General features: G+C 41.8%; 1 protein-coding gene across 14 annotated transcripts in view; it reads right to left on the reverse strand.

Annotated features, from left to right (window-relative positions):
• Positions 1 to 22,672, reverse strand: part of PATJ (PATJ crumbs cell polarity complex component) — a 157,958-nt gene extending 135,286 nt beyond the window's left edge. For 13 of the 14 annotated variants that reach the window (XM_088673962.1, XM_035122728.3, XM_060276858.2 and 10 more), the window contains exons 1-14: positions 22,550 to 22,672; positions 20,366 to 20,421; positions 20,109 to 20,275; positions 19,354 to 19,548; positions 17,893 to 18,032; positions 17,100 to 17,295; positions 16,499 to 16,627; positions 13,020 to 13,241; positions 9,666 to 9,756; positions 9,439 to 9,530; positions 7,909 to 8,050; positions 6,273 to 6,413; positions 2,191 to 2,267; positions 322 to 378 (exon numbers count right to left, since the gene is read on the reverse strand). In XM_088673962.1, coding sequence (XP_088530088.1) covers positions 322 to 378; positions 2,191 to 2,267; positions 6,273 to 6,413; positions 7,909 to 8,050; positions 9,439 to 9,530; positions 9,666 to 9,756; positions 13,020 to 13,241; positions 16,499 to 16,627; positions 17,100 to 17,295; positions 17,893 to 18,032; positions 19,354 to 19,548; positions 20,109 to 20,275; positions 20,366 to 20,387 — 1,671 coding nt within the window. In that variant the 5' untranslated portion in view covers positions 20,388 to 20,421; positions 22,550 to 22,672. The remainder of the gene's footprint in view (positions 1 to 321; positions 379 to 2,190; positions 2,268 to 6,272; positions 6,414 to 7,908; positions 8,051 to 9,438; positions 9,531 to 9,665; positions 9,757 to 13,019; positions 13,242 to 16,498; positions 16,628 to 17,099; positions 17,296 to 17,892; positions 18,033 to 19,353; positions 19,549 to 20,108; positions 20,276 to 20,365; positions 20,422 to 22,549) is intronic. The other variant, XM_035122724.3, reaches the window with a different exon arrangement.
• Positions 22,673 to 24,500: the final 1,828 nt, after the last annotated feature.

Consider the following 24,500-nt stretch of genomic DNA (forward strand, 5'->3'; position numbering starts at 1 on the left):
AATGTTTCTGGCTTGCATTATTCTACAACTCCTGTCCTAGCAATCAATAAGCCAAGACATCGGCACAAAGCATTTCAAAGAGCAAAGCTGCTAAATACTAGACATCTAACCAATATATTTAATTCTGCACAGACTATCATTTGAAAAAGGAGGGACAGAATAGCTTCTTGGGACAAATTCACGTCCAGCACATAAAAAGAGATACAAATCAGGAATTTGCCCAAACTTTCAAATCTAGTAAGTTCTAAATGGGTGGATAATACCCATATCTATTTACATTCCTAGTGTGTTACAGAAATAGAAAAAGGGACGACTCAATACCTTTGAATATTTCTGTAGCTCAGCATCATCTGTGATTGGCATGTCCACAGTTGAAACCTAAAGATTAAAAAGGAAAGATTTCACAGGTACTCATTAAAGCATTATATTTATTTCAAAGTCAGTGGGCTAAACACAGTAAGTGCACAACAGATGTAAAATAGATAAATCATAGCAATGCCCCTTTGTGGAGAGGAGAGAGTGCTGATCATCCTACATGTACATTACTAGGACAGTGGCGCATGGATAAAGTTGTGCTGCTCCTTTAAACATAAGAATATGACCCCACAGGTCTTTTTAATGGTCTGGGCGCATATGAAGGTGCAGCACTGCTAACATGAAACAGGTGTGGGTCTAGTCAGCTCCTTGGATGAGGGATGACCAGGGACCCCATGTAAAATAAGGATATAATAACTGTTTCTTTTAAACCACCTTGAAACAAACAATCATACCAGCAGTAATTCTGGAATGTCAAGGCATTGCCAGTGGTGGTTGAAACTGAATTCACACATACTTTTACATTAGAGCTTGCTTGCATAGAGATTAAATTGCATTAGAGCCTAAATGTGCAGAGACTGAACGAGAGGTATCGCAGTGTGTTGCACTATACACTTTGCTCATCAGACCCTACCCCCCCCCCCGCATCAGAAACACAGGTGGGAGAGGGCCTTTTCAGCTGTGTCACCAAAATCTGGAAAAGCCTCTGAAGAGAGATGGCTGCCGGGACCTCTTGCTGCTCATTTTCAGACAAGACTATTTTACTTCAGAAATTTAGATAATAACTGCACTTTAACATTGTGCATTGTTTTAATAATCTGTAAACTGCCCAGAATATTTGTAAGGCAGATATAATACTGATAATTAATGATGCCACTTCCTCATCAAGTAAAATAAGTTTCTGTATAGTTTCAAAAAGCTACTTACAACTCACTGTAAAACTACTAAAAAATTGTCCAGTAGCACCTTAGAGACCAACTAAGTTTGACTTCAGTCATGGGGTTAGGAAAATAATAGACTAGTTTCATTTTTAAAAAAAATACAGACAGACAAAACCTGAATATTATGGGGTCACCTTAATTGCTTTCAAAAAGTCCAATCAACTATAGAACATTATTTATTGGAAGAGAAAGCCCTTAGTTGATCATTGAAATAAAAGGAGAAATATCTAGCGGATAGCTAGCAGCATTAAGAAATACCGTAGTTTGAATTGATCAGATGGGGTTAAGACAACTCCAATTCTTTATCGCCTGCGCTGACAATCAATTTGCATCTCAGTTCAATTCAAACTGCTTTCGACATTTAAAACCTGCATAGCCTTGGACTGCAATATTTTAAGAATCGCCTCCACACGTACAAATCTGTCTGACAGCCAGGACTGGGGGAATTACAGAAGGGTGGAGGCACAAGGGACATGGACCTTTTAAATTATGGTGCCAAGACAGAGTAATACCCTTCTGAAGGAAGATCAGCTGGCACCATCAAACTCCCTAGTGCTTTGGCAGACGATGCCATCACTCCTGCTGTGAAAAAATATTCCCAGACGTGCACATTCTCCTGTATTCCCCCTTGACTACATCATTGAAACAAAGCCTTCCCTTTACTAGTGAACATCTTCCGGTATCGCTCTTTTCACTCTGATTGCTGCTGTTGCATCTTCTAATGGTATTTTTCACATCATTCATGCCTTTGGTAATAACATTTTACTCAATATTCTAAATGTTGCGTTTACTTTACTACCTTGAGTGTTTGGGGTTGTTGTTTTTCTAAGAGGTAGCTAGAAATGCAGAAGATAATCACTCTCGTAAATTTGTAAAGAATATTAAACTTACACTAAATATATATCACAGAAACAAAAGTGTATGAACAGCATACCGTAACTTCAAAGTCAGGTCCCAGCAGTTTTTCCCACTTGGATTTTAATTTGTTTTCTGGCAATTCTGGAGCTTTCCCTAGATGCAACAATTAAAATTTGAGACCAGATCTTGAGAAATGCATTTTCCCCCATTAAACATTAATAAAGCACCAACATATCTATACCTACATCCATGTACAGGAAGAGTGTTACCCTGGGACAGTAGTGGGAAAGGGGCAGTGCACTCCTAGCTTCCCAACACTGTGCATTGATGCCGAGGAGGGAAGAGAGATGGCAGCAGGGAGCTTTGCAGCTGCAAAAACAGCAGCAGGAGCACTGGATTGGCTCCACCGCCATTCCTGCTCCTGCCAAGCTCCCTGCAGTCTTGGCCCTCCCCAGTCTGTGTAAGCAGCTGCAACATGCAGTTTTGGGAAGCCAGTAAGCTGGCCGCTGCTATCCCTGTATACAGGAAAATTGTAGAATTCTGCCCTGTAGAGCAGAACATTGCAGGAGAACAAAGCATCACCCAATACCGTTTGTTTCGTTTCAAAAGTAAGGGCAGCAATTGTTGCGTCAATGAGACATGGGTGCTGCATTGTTTTGCTGCATCAATTGATCATTCTTGGCTACAAAGTTCAGTTCAATTAACTTAGAAGGACCAGTTGACATTTATAAAAGCTGACTGGGCCATCATTCACTTGCAGCAACTCCTCATCAAGGACTACAGCAACAGAATGGCAGACATAGCAGCGTACAGTTCTGTCTGCCTTGCCTCAAAAAGGATATTGCATTGATGGGAAATGTGCAGAAAAGAGCAACAAGAATTCTCAAGAGGTTGGAGCAACTCCGTTTGGGGACTTTGGGGAGGGGAAGATACATAAGGGAAACATGACAAAAGTGCATAAGGTTATGCGTTGTGTAGAGAAAACAGGTAGATAAACATTTTTCGCCCTCTCTCACAAAGCTAGAAGCCACGCCATCCCATGAAGCTGAATGCTGGGAAATTCAGAACACACAAAAGAAAACTTCTTCACACAGCACATAGTTAAAAGTGTAGAATTTGCTACTACACATGAGTGATGACAAGCAACTTGGATGGCTTTAAAGAAATGGACAGGACAAATTACGGAAGAGGCTATCAACTGATATGTTCTACCTCCGCTGTAAGAGGAAGCACCTCTGAATACCAGTTGCTGAGAATCCTAATAAGGGAGAGGAGGGTTCTATGCAGGTCCTGCTGGCAAGCTTGTCATAGGAATCTGACTGACCACAGTGAGAATAGGGTGATGGACTAGGTGGGCCTGTGGCCTCATCCAGCAGAGTTATTATTATAAAAGCCTTGCTTTTATAAAAGCCATGTGAACTTTAGCATCAGCTTCAGTTCTGAACCAGCCTTCCGTGGGAACTTGGCTATCTTGACATTTATATCTTTTCAGCTTTCTTACTTATGCATCCAGAGCGGTATTACAGCCATGTAAGACAATTTGACATGGCTAGACAACATAAAAATGGCTGGCTGCCCTGCATTTGACCCCAGCCAGAAGCTCAGCGTACTTATAAAAAGTTCCTTCCCTAAGTAATATTTAACTTGCAGAAGTCAAAAAACTCCCACAGGCAGACAGAAAAGTTCAAGTAACAGTGGCACCAACAGGAGGATAAGTTTACCGCAAGCTATTTAATTTTATGGCTTATTTTGTTACCATTTGGGACAAGTAACAGGACATTACATATGAGCAGCATTCCATGTTCCTGAAATCCTAATGTATACTGCACTTACTTTAATGCTTTTCCACCTAAAACCACATGCATTATTTTGTTATTTATGTTTTTTAAAACATGCAATGTCACATTAAATAGAACTACTGCAGGAAGTAGTCTGGATAGGACACTTAAGGATCTGCTTTGACCAGAAAATCAGCCAGTCTTGTCTTGAGTCTTTAACTTAAGAGAATAAGTTTTGCTTTCATTAGAAACAGAGAACCACCACAGGATGTCAGTGTATAGTGTTTAATTACATCCTAAGATATCAAGGTAGAAGTCACATATTTGAAAGTAAATCCCACAGAACTCACTTCCAGGCAAAAAACACACATAGGGATTGGATTGCATGCATTTCATCTTCATTGATAATCCTTCAAACATTTGAGCAAAGTGTCATTTTGGAGGACTCCCAAATGACACAGGCTAGTTTTACCTCTGCTACCTGGCAAGAATTTATTCAGATGCACTGAGCTTCTAAGACTCCATTGTGCCTTTTGCATGACCCTGAATGTCCAAGATAAATAAACAAAAGATCTCTGCAAGGCCACAGTGAAATTTAAGATTATTTCTTTTACTGAACTATATCAAGATTCTGTATCAAGAATCTTGCACGGGATTCATTTTTATGAAAGCAAGTTCCTTTGAAGGCAGTGTTATCTTTCCTACACAGCCCTATGTAAACTTTTGGAAGAACATGTGTGCAGTTTTATTAAATGAATTTTAAGCTAGCTGCCATTGAAGCTTTGTGTACACAACGCTCTGAAATATGGAAACATATAACTGAAGACATACGGTTGCAAAGTCTCTCTAAGTAAGCATCCTTAAATTGCACTCCTATCTACACTTATGTGGCTTCATGTAGATCTTAATGAAGCATTGTCTGTAACACCAAGCCTTATGACACCGTAAGTCAACACACATGGAGTTGAACTAGTGTCTCTATCAACCACATTGTGAATATGGCCAGACAGGAGTTAAACCATTGGAACACCTGTCAAGACTCCCCAACCAGATGCTCTGAAGTAATGGTGCAGTCTACTTCGGGGTCGGATAACTTTTCTGGACCAGATCTTGGGGTCATTCAGAGAAGCTGAATGGTGGAAGATTCAGGACAGACAAATTGAAGTATTTCTTCACACAGCACATACTTAAACTTTGGAATTTGATCCCACAAGGTGTAGTAATTGCCACCAATTGGATGGCTTCAAAGGGATTTTAGACCTACAGGATCAGAAGCAAAGTGCAGTCTGTGGCACAATGGGTCAGTGCATCTGACTGTTAACCAGAAGGTTGGTGATTCTAGCCCATCCAGGGACAGCTGTCGGCAGGATTCCTGCATTGTAGGGGTTGGACTAGATGATCCCTTCCAATCTACAGTTCTGTGATTCTATCATTCTAGCCAATGCATCATATTGATGCTCAGGTACTCGGCTAGAACCCAATAAAGGGTTTCATGCAAACATCATATTAAATTATATTTCACTGACTGTACCATTACTTAAACATCATTGTAGCTGTTAGGCCACACCACTGTTTTAAATCTATTCAGGAATTTGAATTAAAGCTTAGCACAATCAGACCTAGAGAAAAAAACACGTTTTATAAAACACACTTTTTACATTAAGTTTGAAAGGCGTTTCCAGAGTTTAGACAGGGCATTAAATTAGGGGAGTTTTACTTTAGTGCTATTATAATTAAGTGCCTGTCAGCATTTCCAATATAAGTACCTATTTTTGGAATTTAATTTGGCCATTAAATTCTGCTCCAGGGTGAACTTTTATAGACAGTGTTTTAGTATCAACCATGTTTGAAATGAAATGACTGCTTTTAGCTCTCAAGCACGAAAGGTAAGTGAATATATTTACCAGTGTGAAAACACTTTTACATTCCTGTATCCTAAATGGTTTTTACCTTTCTGTAATAAAATAAAATTTTACGAAATGACAAGCCTACAGATGAAGAATCGCATGCCACAGACCACTTATTTTGTTTAAAAATCATTCCAATTAGCCTGTGAATGCCCCAATATGGTGAAAGCTGACAAAGTCATCACAACTTGTCAACTGCAGCAGAAAACAAGGGTTCCAGCAATTCTGTAACTGCAGCATAATGCGTCTCCTGCACAGATACAAAGCTTCAAAAACAAGTTTTTAATGTGCTACAACAACAAACATTATCCTGCTGTTATTAGGCCAAATAAGGCTGCTACTAAAATTAATTGCTCAATATCCCCCTCTATTGACACTCTTTTGTCCTACTAGTATTTGAAGACCATATATGATATGGTTGGCAAACAGAAGGTTAGTGTAGCAAAGGTCTCCTCCAAAGCTATATCACTTACCAACTGCATGTCGTTTTTGCTTCCTCTCATGTTCAGAGTTGTCTTTTCGCTTTTGTAGTTCCTCATTATCACTATCTACGGTAGTCTCAGTCTCCACGACACCAGCCAAGGATAAGGTTGGCATATTTGGCTGCACTGCAACTATTCCAAAAATTTCCAGTCAGTTGCACAATCCAAGGATTGTATGGAAGAAGTGTGCTTATATAACCTTTTAGATAGCAAGCATGTCACTCCACCTACCTCACCTTTCAGATCAAGCCTGATTTTATGGCACAGCATACAACTTTCCCTGTGATTACTGGATGTGGATTACCTCCCAAATGCACTATTAACAAGCCATTTGTCCCCATTTAGCAGCTAAAATAGTAAAAGTGGGCTTATTCACCCCAAGAAGTTCTTAGAAGAGTAGAACAACAATTCCATAATTTATTAAAAATTATTAGAATGTTTTTAATTGAAATGAAAAACACACACATTGATTTAGGGAAATAAATGGTTCCACAGTAATTAATACCTTATATTTAGCACAGTAATATAGTCAGTTGGACCAGATTATAGCATTTTGAGAGCTCTGTTGTTTATGTGTTAATTTCTGAAGGCCCCAAAACTAACAGATAACCAATGATGTTCTCAATACTGGAGTATGTTGCTGTTGTTGTTAATTACCTACTCTTCACTCAAATGTACCAGAGCAAGTTACAATGTTAAAACACAATATTAAAACAGATTAAAATAACTTACAATGAGAAAAGATGGTAGCTCCTAGAAACCCAAAAACTTCCAGGGTCAAAAGACAAGGCAAAGAGCTGTGTCGTCAGCATTTGCCAGAAGTTATAACATAAAGCTACCAGATTAACCTTTGTGGGGAACAAGTTCCACAACTTAGGGGCTGCCACACAGAACGCCGTCTCCTGAACCACCACCACCTGAGCTTCTGAGGGCAGAGCAAAGACTAAGAGGACCCCACCACACAGCCAATCTTGGCACCCGAGAGGCTCTGTAGAGAAGGAGACTTTCAGGTTTGTAGGCTCCCGAGTTGTTTAGGGCTTAAAAAACTCCTAGCCCCCTGAGGGTACCTGAGCCTCCAGTGACAGAGCTAAATCAATGATCATTCCCCCAAGCTGAAAACTTGGCTCCTTCGAAGGCAGGCTGCCTCCCCACCTCCTGGACACAAGAACTTGGGACACAGAACACCCCTTTCTTTTCAAGATTCAGTTTCAGGTTATTGGCCCACATCCAGCCTATCACAACCTCCAAGCACAGGTCTAACACCTCAATATAAAATGGATTGTTGTTGCTGATGTTTCTTTTTGTTTGTTTGTTTGTTTGTTCTATATGAAAACATAAAGGGGTGGGTGGGTGTGTATAAACTGGCACAATATGATCTGAGTTACTGCTGCAATCTGTAGTAACTGTGGTTACCCTCAAGCGATGTCCCACATAAAACCTTTTAGCATGTACTCAGAAGTGTGGAAGGACATGGCCAGGATGAACTGGTTCTGCAGGAATGACCAGTCATGTAAATAAATAAGACTTTACCACCAGCACAAAAATACCAAGGTGTTCAGTGAAATAAATGCCAAGGGATTTGCATTGGTTTAGAATATCATTAGGTATAGTTAAAGAAGAGCTTTACCTCTGCCTAAGCCTTTTTCTGAAGAGAAAGCAGGAAACAACGGTTTCTTTCGAAGCAACGCCAAGTGTACAATCGGGCCTGTATTTCGCAATGCCTCCACCACCTCTTGGTTGGTATAATTCTGAATGTTAATCCCATCGACCTAATACATAGACATGTGTGAAAAATACAATTGGTTTCTAAATGGAAATCCATGTCAGAAAGCAAGTTACGTGAATGATAACACCAGTTTTAAGGCTAATTAAGGCTTTTAAATATCTATATGAAGCCGCTGGGAGAGATCATCAGGGGGTTTGGGCTGGGTGTTCATCAGTATGCAGATGACACCCAGCTCTACCTTTCTTTTAAATCAGAACCAGTGAAGGCAGTGAAGGTCCTGTGTGAGTGCCTGGAGGCGGTTGGAGGATGGGTGGCGGCTAATGGGTTGAAGTTGAATCCTCACAAGACAGAAGTACTGTTTTTGGGGAACAGGAGGCGGGCGGGTGTGGAGGACTCCCTGGTCTTGAATGAGGTAACTGTGACCCTGAAGGACCAGGTGCGCAGCCTGGGAGTCATTTTGGACTCACAGCTGTCCATGGAGGCACAGGTTAATTCTGTATCTAGGACAGCTGTTTATCAGCTCCATCTGGTACGCAGGCTGAGACCCTACCTGCCCACGGACTGTCTCGCCAGAGTGATGCATGCTCTAGTTATCTCTCGCTTGGACTACAGCAATGCGCTCTATGTGGGGCTACCTTTGAAGACTGTGTGCGTGAGTGAACACGTTCTCAGATTATATGGGATCCTTGCAACTAAGAGTTCAGGATTTAAAAAAATAAAAGTACAGAGGCAAGGGAGAGGATGATACCTGTCAGCTTCCCATCCATCTCAATCCTCTACACCAGGCATCCCCAAACTTTGGCCCTCCAGATGTTTTGGACTACAATCCCCATCACCCCTGACCACTGGTCCTGTTAGCTAGGGATCATGGGAGTTGTAGTCCCAAAACATCTGGAAGGCCGCAGTTTGGGGATGCCTGCTCTACACCATACTCTATAGCATTTCCCAGTCCTTCAACCCCCAGATTAGACTTCCAGGAAATGGCAGTGGAAAGGGGGAGGCAAAAAAAAAAGTACATTTCTATAAATATGAGCTCTGTTCCTTTCACAGAAGGAACGTGAGGATCCAATCCATTATCATATACTATCACACACATTGCATTTTTTGCAGAGGTGAACTTGCGGTCAGTGGTCATGCCATTTATATGCAGCTGCAGCCACCAGGGAGTGGTGGGAGGGAGCCACATGTGACTGATGCAGTCCTGTGGACAGCACAGACTACATAGGTCTTGAATGCACTTTGCTGGCAGAGAAGATTTACATAAGGGAAAAGTCACTCGCATTTGATGGACGGCATGTGAAGGGGATTCTCAGCCAGCAAATAATCTGGAACAGATTATTTTATGCCTAACATTCTCAGACCTTACACCAGTAATGTTTTGCAACGCATGATTCTACAGCCTGCAAAAATAAGACTTAGACTTAAACTTACAGCAATAATTCTGTCATGGACTTTTATTTGACCGCTGTGTTCCGCAGCACTGTCAGGTATTACGTTTTTGACAAAAATCCCTGAAGATTCTGCTTAAAGAAAAAAAAGAACACTCTTACTTGTTAATTCTGCATTTAGAATGCATTGAATTTTTACAGATTCCAGCAAAGAGTCCATTTTGCGGGCTTTCTGTAGCAAAAGAGAAAGTGTCATATACCGTAACTCACCTGTATCAGAAACTCCTGAATAGCCAACAATTGTTATACCAAGACTCTGTCCGTCCTTCTTAGTCAACTGAACTTCATGAATTTCATTTTCCTAGGAAATAAAAGCATGTTTTGAAGCTTGAAGTTTAAGATTATAAACATCTGTATTAAGCACTTCTCCAGCTTCTGCCATGAATTCCCATAAGTCATCTCCCGATTGGATGTTTCTTCGGTCCCAGAATCCAAGGGCAATATGCTTTTGCAATCTCGGTCCACAAGAGGTTTGCTATTTTCATAGCTTCAGTACTGAAATGAATTCTTCTCTAAAGTGTTCCTGTTGCTCCCATCAGTGGCTGCAGCGGATTGTCAAAGGAGTGGGACTTAGCTCAGGCCGACGCAGCAGTCAAAGGATCTGATACTCTTCCAGGTTTTTAAGGAGCCATGATAAATTCTGACATTTGCTTTTCACACAGGAGTAATTTCAAATATGCAATTCCCCACATGAAACTGAGGTGGCGAACGCAGTAAGGCATTTTACCACCTTGGAAAGGCACATGAGTTTGTCCAAAGTAGGATACAAAAGGTGAAAATAGCTGAAAAAGACTGGTTACATATATATACTATATGGGACAATATGATATAATTTAATGGATAAGCAAGAATGTGATATGTCCAAGATGAAGTGAGGGCAAAGATGGAAGGAAATTATCAACCACAAGGCCACTCTGCCACCAACAGCTTAGAACAAAGTGATAGTGCAATTCAATTAAAGTAGTTAGGTATCTTCTAACTCATCATATATGTAAGGTCCTGGTACTGTACTAGGCAATGTCCAACATGTTGACCCAGAGGACTATCTCAAGGCTACAGCAACATGGGCACAGTCAAGAAGTTATTAATGCCTCTTCCTCCTTCTCTGGCAGTAAAAATGCAATAAACTGGATGGCGTGCCAATTTGCTGCCTGACATGACATCCCAAACCAACTGGCTCCCTTGAACTTCTCAGTCCACGCTGGAAGGCAATCATATTGCATGAAGAGGCTGCAGTGAGTCTCAACAAACACCATCTCTAGCAAGCAACTCATTTGGGTCCAGCATGGATTTCCTTGAGGTTAAGGTGATTCAGTCAGAGGGATGGCACTGGGGCCGAGATTACACCTTCCCCCCTTTCATCTGAATAATGTTTTGTTATTATCCAGAAACATTAGACTTTAAATGCATTTGGAATCAGAGTACAAAAACTGAAATCACCTCAGCCAGGGCCACCCCCAAGGTATTTTATGGCCCTAAATGGAGCATCAAATGCTTCTTCCCTAGCCAGGAGGCATGTTCATAGTACCCAAGGCCAACCAGCCAATCTATTTTGGCACCTGAGGCAGAAAACCCCACATGCACTTTCCCCATCCCTGACAGTAAAAATTGTAATAATGATGAATAATAAATAGCAATTTGCTGGCCCTTTCATGACTCCCCAAAGCTATCTCACTCTGTCTAACTGTAGGGCCAGCAAGGCCCACAATATAAACCCATGTTTCTAAGAGCCATGTCCCCAAATATCTCACTGTAGTAGTTGAGAAGGAACAGAAGAAGTAGCAGCAAAAAAACAAAAAACCCCACACCACAGGGCAGGAGAGAGATCTCTGAAAATATTCCATGCCTAAAAAGCACAGTAGCAACAGATGGAATACAAGCACAGCTTTGCTTACATTTCAAGACCTCCTGCATACTTTGAGTAGCATTAGTTTATTTTAATTACTCAAAACTGAGAAGGGCTTTTGTTTAAACAAAACACTTTAATGTGACAAAAATTAAAGATTTGTTAAAACTATATTTGTAAGGTGTATTTTTAGCCACAAATGTATTAGTGTAGACTACAAGGACTCTGGTACATCGTTACATCACCCCTGGAACTTAAAACAGAGAGGGCTATGTCAAGTGCCAAACCTTCTGTTGGATAAATTTCTAAATAAAGGGCTGGATCCAGACTTTATTGTGCTTAGATTAGACCCACTGAAATCAATGGAATGCCAGTACTACATCAGTTATGAGTAACTTAGGCCCCATTTCTTTTAATGGGTCTACTTAAGCATTATGACTAAATTTAGATCTACTCCTAAAGTCTGAATACCATCTTTTGCATTGTTTTGGTAGGTGAGGTTAAGCAGCTCTGTTGCAGGATTGTCAGTAGGGGTTAGATCAGTGGTCCTCAACCTTTTTTTGGCCATGCCCACCTAAGCATCTCTAAAATCCTGATGCCCCCTTCCTGTGACATATAATTCTTATTATTCAAAAAGTGAACTCCTATTCACATGGAGGAAGCCTAAAAGGCCATTCACTGTTAATAACTCATTCTCGAATTGCCCCCCTTAAGAATCAAATTGCCCCCCTGTGGGTCATGTGCCCCATATTGGGAACCATGGGGTTAGATGAATTTAATTAAGTAGTCCAATTTTTAACATTTTGTTAACTTTCGCAAACCTTTAGATAGACAGCAAATGTTCGACAGTGGAATTTGCTGCCAAGAAGTGTGGTGGAGTCTCCTTCTTTGGAGGTCTTTAAGCAGAGGCTCGGCAGCCATATGTCAAGAATGCTTTGGTGGTGTTTCCTGCTTGGCAGGGGGTTGGACTGGATGGCCCTTGTGGTCTCTTCCAACTCTATGATTCTATGATTCTATGACTATAAACCAAATATGTAAGAAGGGTCATATTTCCCCCCATGTATATACCGTTGTTGTTGTTTAGTCGTTTAGTCGTGTCCGACTCTTCGTGACCCCATGGACCATAGCACGCCAGGCACTCCTGTCTTGTATATACCGTATACACCTATATATACATAGGTCACAAGTATAATGAGCTATTCAGGTAGAACAGATTATCCAGCCTACTTCTGTCATTACAAATAGGTTTATAAGATTAACAACAACTAAAAGACGAGGCTTTTAAATAAAAGGGAATCTAAGAATACTTTAAAGGACATTAAACCTGAGAGAATAAGGATTTCCCCCAACAAATATAAAACAGCCGTTATCAAGGCTAGGTGAGCCAACCAGGGGAAGGCCTTCCCTAACAAGGCCATCCACTTCAAACAAATCATGTCCAGTTGAGGCAGAAGGAACAGCTCTAGAAAATGAAGGGAGCTCAGCTATAAGTAAGTAGTAAATAATCTGCTCTGTGATAGCGAGAGAGTCTCTGAATTTCTACAGCGAAGGTGAGTGATGGTGGAGGTGGTGGTGACTGTTTTTGGAACATTGGCTGAGATGCAACTTGAAAGGGGCAATTATAGCCTTGAAATCTTGCGATCTATATGGAGTTTTCAGCCGTGTACTTGCTGCAGAATGCAACTCGCGGCAGAACTGCAAAGCATGAAGATACTCACCGTTCCAAATCGCCTGTCGTGAAAAGGAGACAGCATCCCAACAGGCTGAGCTACAGGGGTTGGCGGTGTCACCGTCACTTCACACGTGGGGTCTCTTGCCACAACCATCTTGACACGGTTCCCACAGTTTCGCAACACTTGAGCCACTTGTTCGCTACTCATTCCTTGCACGTTTGTCCCACCAATTTCCAAGATGTGATCACCAGTTCTGAGTCTGCCATCCTTTGAGTAGGAAACATGGCTTTACTTTTGCATAGTTTTAAGATTTGCAACTCAAGTATAATGAAGCACTGCCAAACTATAAGTACTATCCCCCCCAAAGCCTCCAGACTGTGCAAAATACTATCAAATGAAACAATGCAGCCACCAAATGCTACTTTGAAAAGAAAAAGTCAAATATTAAATATCAATTTTTTTAAAACCTACTGCACCACCAGCCACTTCTTTGGTTATTTCATAAGGGCAAGGGGGCAGGAATTAAGAAACTACTACAGAAAAATATTTGTAGTTTTGCAACTTCCTATAAAAACTGGTCTATTAAACAGAAAAGCAAATGGGGGGATTTGGATTTAGTGCTCCTAGAAAAAAGTATCTTAAATGCCACACGCACATTGCAAGACCATTTATTTTTAAAGAATTCTACATACTTTCCACCAAACTATATTTGCAAGCAAGATCACTCTTGGGAAAAGTAAATAAATTATAGGAGTGAGTCTTAAACCATCATTTTGTTGCGAGTAAAACATTTCAGATAACGTCTCAAGACAAAGCACCAAACACAAGTCCATAAACTGCCAGACATGCATGGAGAATTTGACAGAAAAATCAGATACGCTTTCCCCTCATAAGTTAACATTCTGGCTTCTGCAAATGTTCATAATTCAGATTTAGTGGATATGTCATTTTTCAGACTTTACATGGACTAACAACCATCCACACATGAGCTCCAGAAAACCAGAAGAGCTGCTCAGACAAGTATAGAGTGGTTACTGCTGCAAGATGGATGCACGCAAGAATTTCTTTTTGTCACAGAAGTAGATGGTGTGATCTCCCATGAGCTGGCCCTCTGCTATTACACTGCCCATGTGGAACAGATTGTTTGTGTCAGCAAGTATTTGCCAAAGTAAACTCCCCAAGAAAACAATGTCTCAATATCTGTGCTGGCTCTTCCAGTCAATGGCCTTTTTTTTCATGTCAAGGCAAGACACAGCATGGCTTGCTGGGACCGTGCTGGCTTCAACTAAGGAGCTCACACCTGCTTTGTTCCTCTCTGAGGGCTTCTTAGCGCAGCATGAAACAGCAGCTAAGCCAAAGTTTTTCTTAGCATGTTGTCTGAACCTGGGATCGTTGCTCAGGTCTCTCCTCCGTAACCACAGGACAAACCTTGGCTACAAATCATAGGTAAGGAGGAGAGACCTTAACCACAAACACTGGTTCAGATGACACATTAAGCCAAACTTTGCTTGGCGGGCTGAGGTAAAAAGTCCACGGATGAGCAAAGAAAGTGCAATCCTCTCCTTGGGAGTCAACATGTTCACCCTATGCCATGGTTTGGCTTAGTGTTACGGGTGGATGTGGCCAATATCTCTTCCTCCTTTTCTTTCCAAATTTAACATAATTACTCTCCTTTTTGTACTGTACCCCTATTCTTAGTCACTCAAGACTGCTGCAAATTAAGACAGTATGACATATGCTTTTGGATGCCAAAACATTTTGTTCCTTACAGCAAAACAGGTGTTCCAAAGGCACAAGAGAAAAGCATTCATTATAACAGACAGTTTTGTAGAGGAGGCAGAACAGCCAACTTTTAAAATTTCAACTCTTCAAGTCTCCCAACTTTCATTTATATTATGAATTGGAACACATCCTATAATCTGTCTCTTTTCTGTACATTAATATTAATAAAATGAAACAAAGCCCTCTTTGTATCCACAAGGTTAGAGGCAGAAAGTTTGATTAGTCAAAGCTGCATTGAAACGCCAATCCCAAAAGATGTAGCATCCTTTAGTGCCAGCTGATGGACATGGAAGTACAAGAGGTTTATTCTATTAAAAAAAAATAGACTCAGGGTGAAGTATCAATCCCTATCAAGAGTGCACAATCAGCCGACTCCAAAACCCACAGCTTATAAAGCAACTTGGGTTGTTGCATGAAGATTCACAACTCTATGATCATGTAGGTATCTTCCTGGCATGATCAAGCTATAGGCGGAAGCACTAACAACTGCCTTGGACTAGAGCCAGGGAGACCTGTATCCTATTTTTTTGCCTGATCTATCTCACAGGGTTGTTGTGAAGATAAAAATTGGAGATGTAGGAAACTATGTAAGCCACTAAAATTACTTGAAAATGCCATAATTAAATAGTATTCCTATTTGAACTCATACTTATTATTCTGGGAATCTCAAGCATGAACGCCCCAGATTTGCAAAGTCCGGAGAGTTCTGTGTAAGAGAGCTCAAATACAACGTAAGTTGTATTAGTTCCATAGGCACCAAAACAAATATGATTCGTTTATAAACTTTCTTGCTGCATTCACACACAACGCCAAAACTTAGTTTTGAACAACTGGCAAGCCTCGGCAGCACACATTCACAGCAATATCCCAACCAACTTCCAGTTTCTCAGTAAACTATTGTGTTGAGTGCTGCATGCAAATACAGCAAATTAGACTGATAGAATCAAAATCTGATTGGCTAGGAAACCTCTGTGAATAGAGGGTGAGGGATAGTTATATTTATATTGTAAACCACCCTGTGACCTTAGAAGGGTGGTATAGAAATTTAATTAATATTAATAATAATACTTAGGAAGACATATAGGGAGGATGAGAGCAAACTCACTGCTGTTAGTACATGAAATGATTAACTGAGTTTGCATGAATGCAGCTTTGCATTGCTGCTCTCCAATACTTTAAGTCTAATGGTTAACATATTACTGATCTTTAGATCCAAATGGTGCACATGTTTTCTAATATTCCCCTTCTTACCGTGGCATACCATACTAGAAAAACCATTCATCTGACTTGGAACACAAACACTGTCAACATTTAAAATTAGTTATCCTTGCCCAAGCTTTAGTCTTGCTTTTATAGATACTGACTCTTGAGTCTTGAATATTATCTGTCTTATTTGATCATTATAGGCATGGGGAAATAAAGGCCATAGACTGGAGTCAGCACTTCTGCCCAATTACTGCCCTCTCCCCAGAATGGAATGAGCAGCACGGCTAGGATTGTGCTTGCCACTCACTTTGCTAACAGCAGTAGTGATGAAGAAGTGGAAAGAGATGGGTATAACTCTGCCATCTTTCTCCAGTGTCTAGTGAAGGGAAGTGCAGGTTAAGCTAGGCAAGGGGTCTCCAACTGGTTGCATCAATCACCCACCACCAACCTGCCACTCTTTAAAATACAACACCTTAGCTTGCTTTAAAATTCCAACTGATAACAATTGGATGTTTTGTTTAGTACAAACCAGTTACCTTATCTGCCAGTCCTCCAGGAACAACAGTCCTCACCACTACGCCACTTGACTTTCCTCCTACAATTCCGAAACCCAATCCGGAGCCATCGTTAACAAGCTCTACTTCCTCAACATGGCCCCAATTGATCTGGAAGAGACAGAAGATGAAAGTCTTTGAACAATGGGTTACCAGCTAGTTACTTCCTACAAAGCAATTTTATTATTTTTACAACTCCATTTGAAGTTGTAAAATGATTTATGCATTAATGCATTATGCTCTTGTCGATTTAAGAGCAGGAAAACATTAAGAAAATATTAAAATGCTATCTAGGATTACTGGGTCAAATGAAGCCTTTTGTTCCACCATGATTCTAGACAGCTCCCATGCTTAAAACAGGAAAGGTTGTTCCAAGAGAGTTGCAAATTGACACATACATCTAGGAATATGTTTTTTTATTGCATATTTAGTTTGATCTACATTTTATCTGTGTGGAAGACAAAGACACTAATCATACGGAGTTAAATGCCCCAGTGCAACTTGTCGAGCATTGTAAACACTGTACAATGTGTTTTAAGACACTTGTAATTCAAAACTCAATTCTGACAAAGCTGTAACTTACCATTTCAAGTGAATTGACATCACTTAAGGAGGTTGAGGTCTGACTGCTTCTCTGGGTTGTCTCCCTGGCCACAATCAAATGTAAGGAACCTGTGGCTTGCTGGAGCAATGTAATGGCCTGCTGATGGGTAAGGTTCTGATCCAACAGGGTGTGATTAATGGCCAGTATTTGGTCATTCTCCTTTAATCTTTGATCCCTTGGATAAAGCAAACAAAATGTTTGAAAAGAGCATGGCAGCATCTTCATAACAGGTTTTCAAAGACACAAACACCCCCCACAGATATGCGGTGGGACACAAAACTGCCTTCTCTAATAGTATTGTGGTTGGCTGGTGGTATAGTGAGAAAAGCATGAGTTGTCCCTAGTTCGTATCACACTTGTCCATAAATTCATTAAAGTGACCACTATATCTCAGCACCCACCTTCTGAATCACAGGAATAATGATGGGGCTTCTTGGTTGCTCAAGTCCAAAATGAATGCTAAACTTTATCATCATTATTGGCTCATCTGCTTTCATTATACAGAGCCACCCTTGGCAGGCAGCTGTCCATACTGCCCCTGTACTCTGCTTCTAGTGCACTGTAGCGTCCAGTTCACATCTGCTAATCTGTGGCAGGCAAGATGTCCTGCCTTACAACAAGGAGATTTGACAAGTCTTACAACTCTAGGGTCCTGGCAATGCCAATAGTATTTAAGAACAATGATTTTAAAGAACAGCGTGAAGAATGTCATACCCTTTATTCAATTCGTGTTATTTTTATGAGCCTCGACAATATGAAACAAGAATCTCACCTGGCTGCTATGCTTCCTGGCTGAACTTCCTTGACAAAGATACCAGGTTCTCCAAGACTTTGGTTTTTAAGAGCAACCACACTAAATCCAAGTCCTCCATTAAATGGCTTCTCTATTGCAATATTTTCTATTTGCCTGCCCTAATAAATGAAAAATAGAAGTAATTAACTTACAATATTCTATTCATTTATCTTAAAATACATTCCCCCCCCCCAAAAAAACCTAAACAAGCAAAGCCTAGTGAGAACCAAATTTCATGTATGGCTTCAACTTCATGCCATTACAAAACAATAACGTTACATAGAATAATGAAATTGACCACTAAACTAGTCCCCACCCTTATCACTTAGCCCGGACACTGAGGTCCCTCTCTGAGGGTCTTCTGCTAGTTCTCTCACTGTGAGAAGCAAAGTTACAGACACCAGGCAGAGGACCTTCTTCGTAGTGGCGCCCTCCCTGTGGAATGCCCACCTTTCAGATGTCAAGGAGAGAAAGAATTGCACAACTTTTAGAAAACATCTGAAGACAGCCCTGTATCAGGAGATATTTTAATGCTTTTATTATGTTTTTAGATACAGTGGTACCTCGGTTTAAGTACACAATTGGTTCCGGAAGTCTGTACTTAACCTGAAGCGAACTTTCCCATTGAAAGTAATGGAAAGTGGATTAATCCGTTCCAGACGGGTCCGTGGAGTACTTAAACTGAAAGTACTCAAACCGAGGTGTGCTTAAACCGAGGTATGACTGTACACTGTAAGCTGCCCAGAGCAGCTGGGGAAACCCAGCCAGATCGGTGGGGTATAAATATTATTATCATCAGTGTTTTTTTCTGGGGGGACGCAGGGATATGCACACCCCTAAACATTTTGTCAATCTTTGTAATTTTGTCCATTTACAGTGGAGGTCCGTTCTTAACCTGAGGTACCACTTTAGCTAATGCGGCCTCCCACTGCTGCTGCGCCGCCGCCGCAGCACGATTTCTGTTCTCATCCTGAAGCAAAGTTCTTAACCCGAGGTACTATTTCTGGATTAGCAGAGTCTGCAACCGGAAGCATCTGTATCCCAAGGTACCACTGTACTATATTTATTTTTCCCGATTTGAACTATAAAATGGTGATTTTCTTGAGTCAAAATGAGAGTACCCCTAAACATTTTTTAAGAAAAAAAGCACTGATGATGATGATTACTACACACTTCCTGAGTTTTTTTTAAAAAGTATATTGAATGCATGCAAGAATTGAAGAAAATGCCACAAATTCAAGGTTTGGCAAGAACCTGCTCAAAAAATACTTATAACATAAGCTTTCTATTACTTACCATTATACAATTATAATGCATCCCCCCCCAAAAAAAAACACTTGCATGCTTTGCTGTACAAATGTAAAACTTAAAAACCAGAAATATTTGGAATTAATGGGATGAGCAATATATATTTAGTCTGCCAATGGTGCTGTGCCATACCTTTGCCATCCTCTGGATTGCCAAATTAAACTCATCACCTCCATGCTTTGGAACTAGAAGAGTCATCTGACTGTTTTGGTTGCAAGTCATATAAAGGTTTCCATTAGCAAGAGAATTTTGATCAGCGTCAAACACCAGCAAACCTCTCCTAGTAAAATCAAAATCCACTGAACGATTTGGAGGCACGTAAGCAAGCTGTGGATAGCAAGGGAAGGCATTAGTTTGCACATATAATTGTTTCTCCTGCCAATCGCTTTGTGAGTCAATGCATTGAGCGCTTCTTATTTATCTCAGGAGTGGCCAAATGTAGGAAAACCTCTAGGAAAACTTCAAATGTTAGGTTCAAGGCACGATAGCCAGCAGTTTGACCTCTGATGTTAAACCTTTAAACCTTTGTATAATTTAGTAACAAATCACAGAGTGGGGGGAGGGCCCTGTGGTCATCTATTTATTATCTATTTTAGTTACTGAATTTCTATCCCACCTTCCTGCAAAAGGAGCCCAGCGCAGGACCCAACCCTCTGCTTGAGGCAGAAAACCCAGACATAGAACAGAATTGTCTGAAGGCAATTAGTGAGTGATTTAGTAAATCCATGGTAGATTATAAATGATGATAACTTCACCATAGAAGTGACAAAAGATCAGCATTCACCCCAAGCAGATATATAGTGTAAAACAACATTGTCAGCGATGAATATTTCATTAATTCATCTCTCAAACATAACCACCAGCATTGCTAAACTTCTTTAACTTACTTGTTCTTTCAGTTGCTTGATTGACTGCTGAAGAGTCAGCATATGATTAAACAAGGGATTCTTGAGTGTATTGTACAGGAAAGCCAGATTATCGATCTGTGAAGTGTCTCCTCTCTCGTGTAGCTTCAATAGCAGACGCTCCAGAATCCGCAGCACCTGCTGCTTATCTGTGGGATTCCATAAAACATCATACATTAAACAACTGCTTTGAAATATTTGACTATTTGACCAAGAAATTCTTTTCCAGAGAAGCCTACCTGCAACAGGATTTTCTGGCATGTTGGCTTATCTGTGCTGCAGTAGTCAAAATAATCTGCATTTTAAAAGAAAAGTGCAAGTTAAGTTGAGGTCAACATGTTTCTTTGTGGAGCAAAGATGTCACACACACACACACACACACACACACACACAATACCTGTAACCATTATTTTACATCTACAGCTGCTTCTTAAAATCCCACATTCAATCAAAATGTTTGTTCATGGGGATATTGCTATTGTGATAAATACAGCTTCTTCACTAACAGCACAATCCTAACCATATCCATTAATAAGCAAGTGCTATTGAATTCAGTGGGGCTTACTTCCAGACAAGAGGGGTCAGGATTGCAGCCTAAAGCATCTAAAAGAAAAAAAATATCCCCAGCCACAAAACATTACATATTATCCAATATGTATTATTATTTAGCATAACCCAAACAATGCTGAGAAGAATTATCCAGGCATCCCCAAACTGCGGCCCTCCAGATGTTTTGGCCTACAACTCCCATGATCCCTAGCTAACAGGACCAGTGGTCAGGGATGATGGGAATTGTAGTCCAAAACATCTGGAGGGCCGAAGTTTGGGGATGCCTGGAATTATCCATGTGACTATTTACCTTCCTGCTACACATAGACTTAAAAGGGACCCAGAAAATTTAAAAAATTACACCCCTGCCATATTCTCCCATTATACAAGTTTTAATTCACATTGGATTATGGTTGGCCTCCCAGCTTTGGCACTCTTCCAAGCCGTGCTACAGCAGGGCCAGCCCTATCATTGGCAGAATGAGGCAGCTGGTTTGGGGTGTCACGAAAAGGCTTCATATGATTATTTAATTTATTACTATTGCATTTTACTGCCAGGGAACGTGAGAGGGGTTTTGGGGATTGTTCTGCCTTGAGTGGCAAAATAAACTTAACTGGCTGAGGCTATTATGTGCATGGATTGCGGGAGGGCACACTTTGCTGTTCTGCCTTAGGTGGCAAATGTCTTGGCAGAGCCATGCCTGCTACATCCAATCCTAGCTGCTCACTACCAAGAGCAGGCAGAAGCAGCAACAGCTTAGGTTTCTTTCTTTCTCTCTCTCTCTCTCCAGACCCACTTGGCCCAATCTCTTCCAAGAAGCTGCCCAAAGGCAGTTCACAAATGACAGATGTGGCTTCTGCCATGAAGCAGCGCTTGCCCTGGGCAGCCCTGCTAGACCTAATCCTCCCTGCGTCACCAACCACAGAGAAAGGCGCAGCTAGAGGAAGGCGCAACACAGAAAGGGTCAACAAGAAAGAAAAGGGGGAGGCTCCTCGCAGCTCCACCAGTTCACTTTGTCAGGAGAGTGAGACAAAACAATGTTGGAGCTGTTGCCACTGCCCACTGTAGACAGTGGTGCAGCACAGGAAAGATGAGCCCCTTGTCCTCAGAGAGGCACAAAGCTCAAAGCCTCCATTCCACCAGCAGAGGTGGCTGCTAGAGACCTCAGAAGCAGGTGGTGTGAGTTCAGTACAGGTGTGTCCACTCTCAACCTGTGGGTGGCCTCACAAGCCCCAATGCCCACCAGACAGAGAGGCTGTGTAAAGAAGTGGAGAGAGGGGAACTACGGTACTCAAGCAAGGTGCAGCAGCTAGTCAGGGGCCAAGGTGTGGGGCCTCAGCAGCTGCCCACCTGTGCTGACCTGTTGTGCCAAGATCGAGAGTTACAACCAGGCTGATAATAGCTTTTCATCGCCTCTCTTCCACCCTGTCTTAGGCTTTAAACTGTTTGTGTTAAAACTTTAAACAGGGCAACTCCCAAAGCAAGCGGCCACCACCATGCAATGATCAAAATGCCTCGCCTCGGCCAAAACAAGGAAGTCCAGTAGGTTTGGAAGCTTGCAGTTAAAATTAGAATTTCAATCTTTTTTTATTGTTGTTATTAAATCTTTTTAGCCTTGGATAATTAGAAGGAAAAGCACGAACTGGGAACAAATTCCATAGAGATTTAAATTCCAGCTCAGGGCTCTGCAAAGCAGCCCAGCCCGAAGTGCGACAAGTGTTTTGGACGAAACTTAGAAACATCCAGGAAGTAAGTGGAGGGCGTCCTGTAAATGCGCCGCCGGTTGCTTTTCCAGCGGCTGCGCGCTGATTCTCTTTCCCGCAAAATGACAGGGGGGCGAGGAGAGGGTCGCGTGTTCCTGGACCCCCTCTTACCTGGTCTTGCGGTGGGAGGAGAGATTTGCCACGGCTGCCTCTTTCGGATCTTCCACTCGCTCTTACCTGGGCGGAAGCGAGAGCCTGGATTTGAGCCGCGCCTCACCTGCAACACAGGAAGCTGGCAGCAAGGGGGAGCCGTGCCTTAGGCAAGGAAACCAACGCCGGGAGAGTCCGGATCAGGAGGGAAAGCAAGGCAGAGAGAGCGGCAGGCAGCAGGCGGCGAGGTTTTGCCCCGCTGGATTTCCGTGTGGTGTTAACCAACAAGCCCAAGGGCCGCGGTGACCCTTCGTTTTCCTTTTAATAAGGGCACTGGGGAAGGCACATAAAGATGTGGGGAGAGACATAGAAGGAAATAATCCAGGGGTTGAGAAGCAAGATGAAGGGCAGATAAGCGAGAGGCGCCAGCGCGCCATTAATTCCCGACACGTGTGAATACGCGGCAGTGGCGAAAGAGAATCCAGGTGGCTTAGCAGTAGCTGTTTATGAAACCAGCAATATGCTCAACCCCAAGCATGAAGAAATCATAAGTCAGTTTTGGGGGGTTTTTAAGTTGGAAAAACACACACACACACACACACACACACACGTCATATTTGGCTTTTACTTATTGTTAGAACTCGGGATAGTTTTTAAACTTTTCCTAAACGGACAGGAAACGGACAGCCCAGTGTCTCATAGATACATTCTAAACTCCAGGATAGTTCACGTTAGTTATAAAAATCTTCTTAACAAAGTACTGTCTTGTTTTGCTGTTATTTATTACCTGCCCTTCATCATGTGTGTAGAGCACATGGCCACAATCCAATCTAGGTAGAGCATGGAGTACGGGTGGTAAGTCATCTCGGTCTAAAAGGAACCGTAGCACATGAGCCTCCAGTGGCAGTGAATCCAGGAGCAGGGAAGTGGGGTAAGGGTTGCAATCCTAAATTTATTTACCTTTGAGAAAGCCCCATTGAATTAAGTAGGGCTTACTTCTGAATACACATGGTTAGGATTGCAGCCTTAGTTACCACACAATAGTATTCTCTATTATTCTATAAAATTAGCTTAAACCGTTTAAATGCATGCTTACCAATCCCTGTTGCCAGTGAACTCCTTCACCCCCTTTGGACCTTAAAAAAAAAACCTAAAAGAAATTTCCAGCATGTGAAGCTTTTTCTTATTATGATATATAAATATCCGCTTTGCGTGTGTATGTGAAACTGCTCAATTTCGGTTAATGAGCCCGGAGCCCCGTTAGCTTTTTTTTTGTGTGTGAAAAATGCAGCCTTTAGAGGTTGCGACTGTGGATGGAAACGAGAGGAATCTATCAACGAGATCGGAAGGGATACTATGCCTCCCCGGGCTTCTTCGGGAGCAGGGTTTCCTAAACTGGGGACTCCAGCTGTTTTTTTTACTACAACTCCCATCATCCCTAGCTAGCAGGACCAGCTGTCAGGGATAGTAGTCCAAAAAACAGCTTGAGACCCAAGTTTGAGAAACCCTGTTCGGGAGGAAGGGTGGAATATAAATTGAATAAATAACATGATACAGGCATTAATTTGTGAGGTTGACTTTATCCTTTGTTCATACTCTACATTCACCGCACGCGCTTTCGTTTTGAGATTGGGGCGGGGCTGAAATGTTTAGTCAAGTTTCCGCGCTTCAAAAGGATCCATCTTAAGTAAGGGCATCCGAGCTTCCTCTCGCGGCTTTGTTAGGAAGGCATCCATCTTTCAAAAAGGCACCCGGCTTCCCATTTCGCCGCCTATCTGTTTACCGGGGGAAAGCGGGCGCTTTCTGCCTTCAATCGCATTGGAAAGTATAAGGAACGGGAGCCATCTTTGCTATGGGCAAATGAAGGTTTTTTTTTTTCCCTGAAAGGACAGCGCCGCTTCTTCCGCCCCATTTCGAGGCCCGCTGGCCCTTCGGGAGAGGCGTCAACGCTACTAGATAGGGCGAAAACGTC

This window comes from Zootoca vivipara, chromosome 7 (assembly GCF_965207765.1).
Source record: "Zootoca vivipara chromosome 7, rZooViv2.hap1.1, whole genome shotgun sequence".
Lineage (NCBI taxonomy): Eukaryota > Metazoa > Chordata > Lepidosauria > Squamata > Lacertidae > Zootoca > Zootoca vivipara.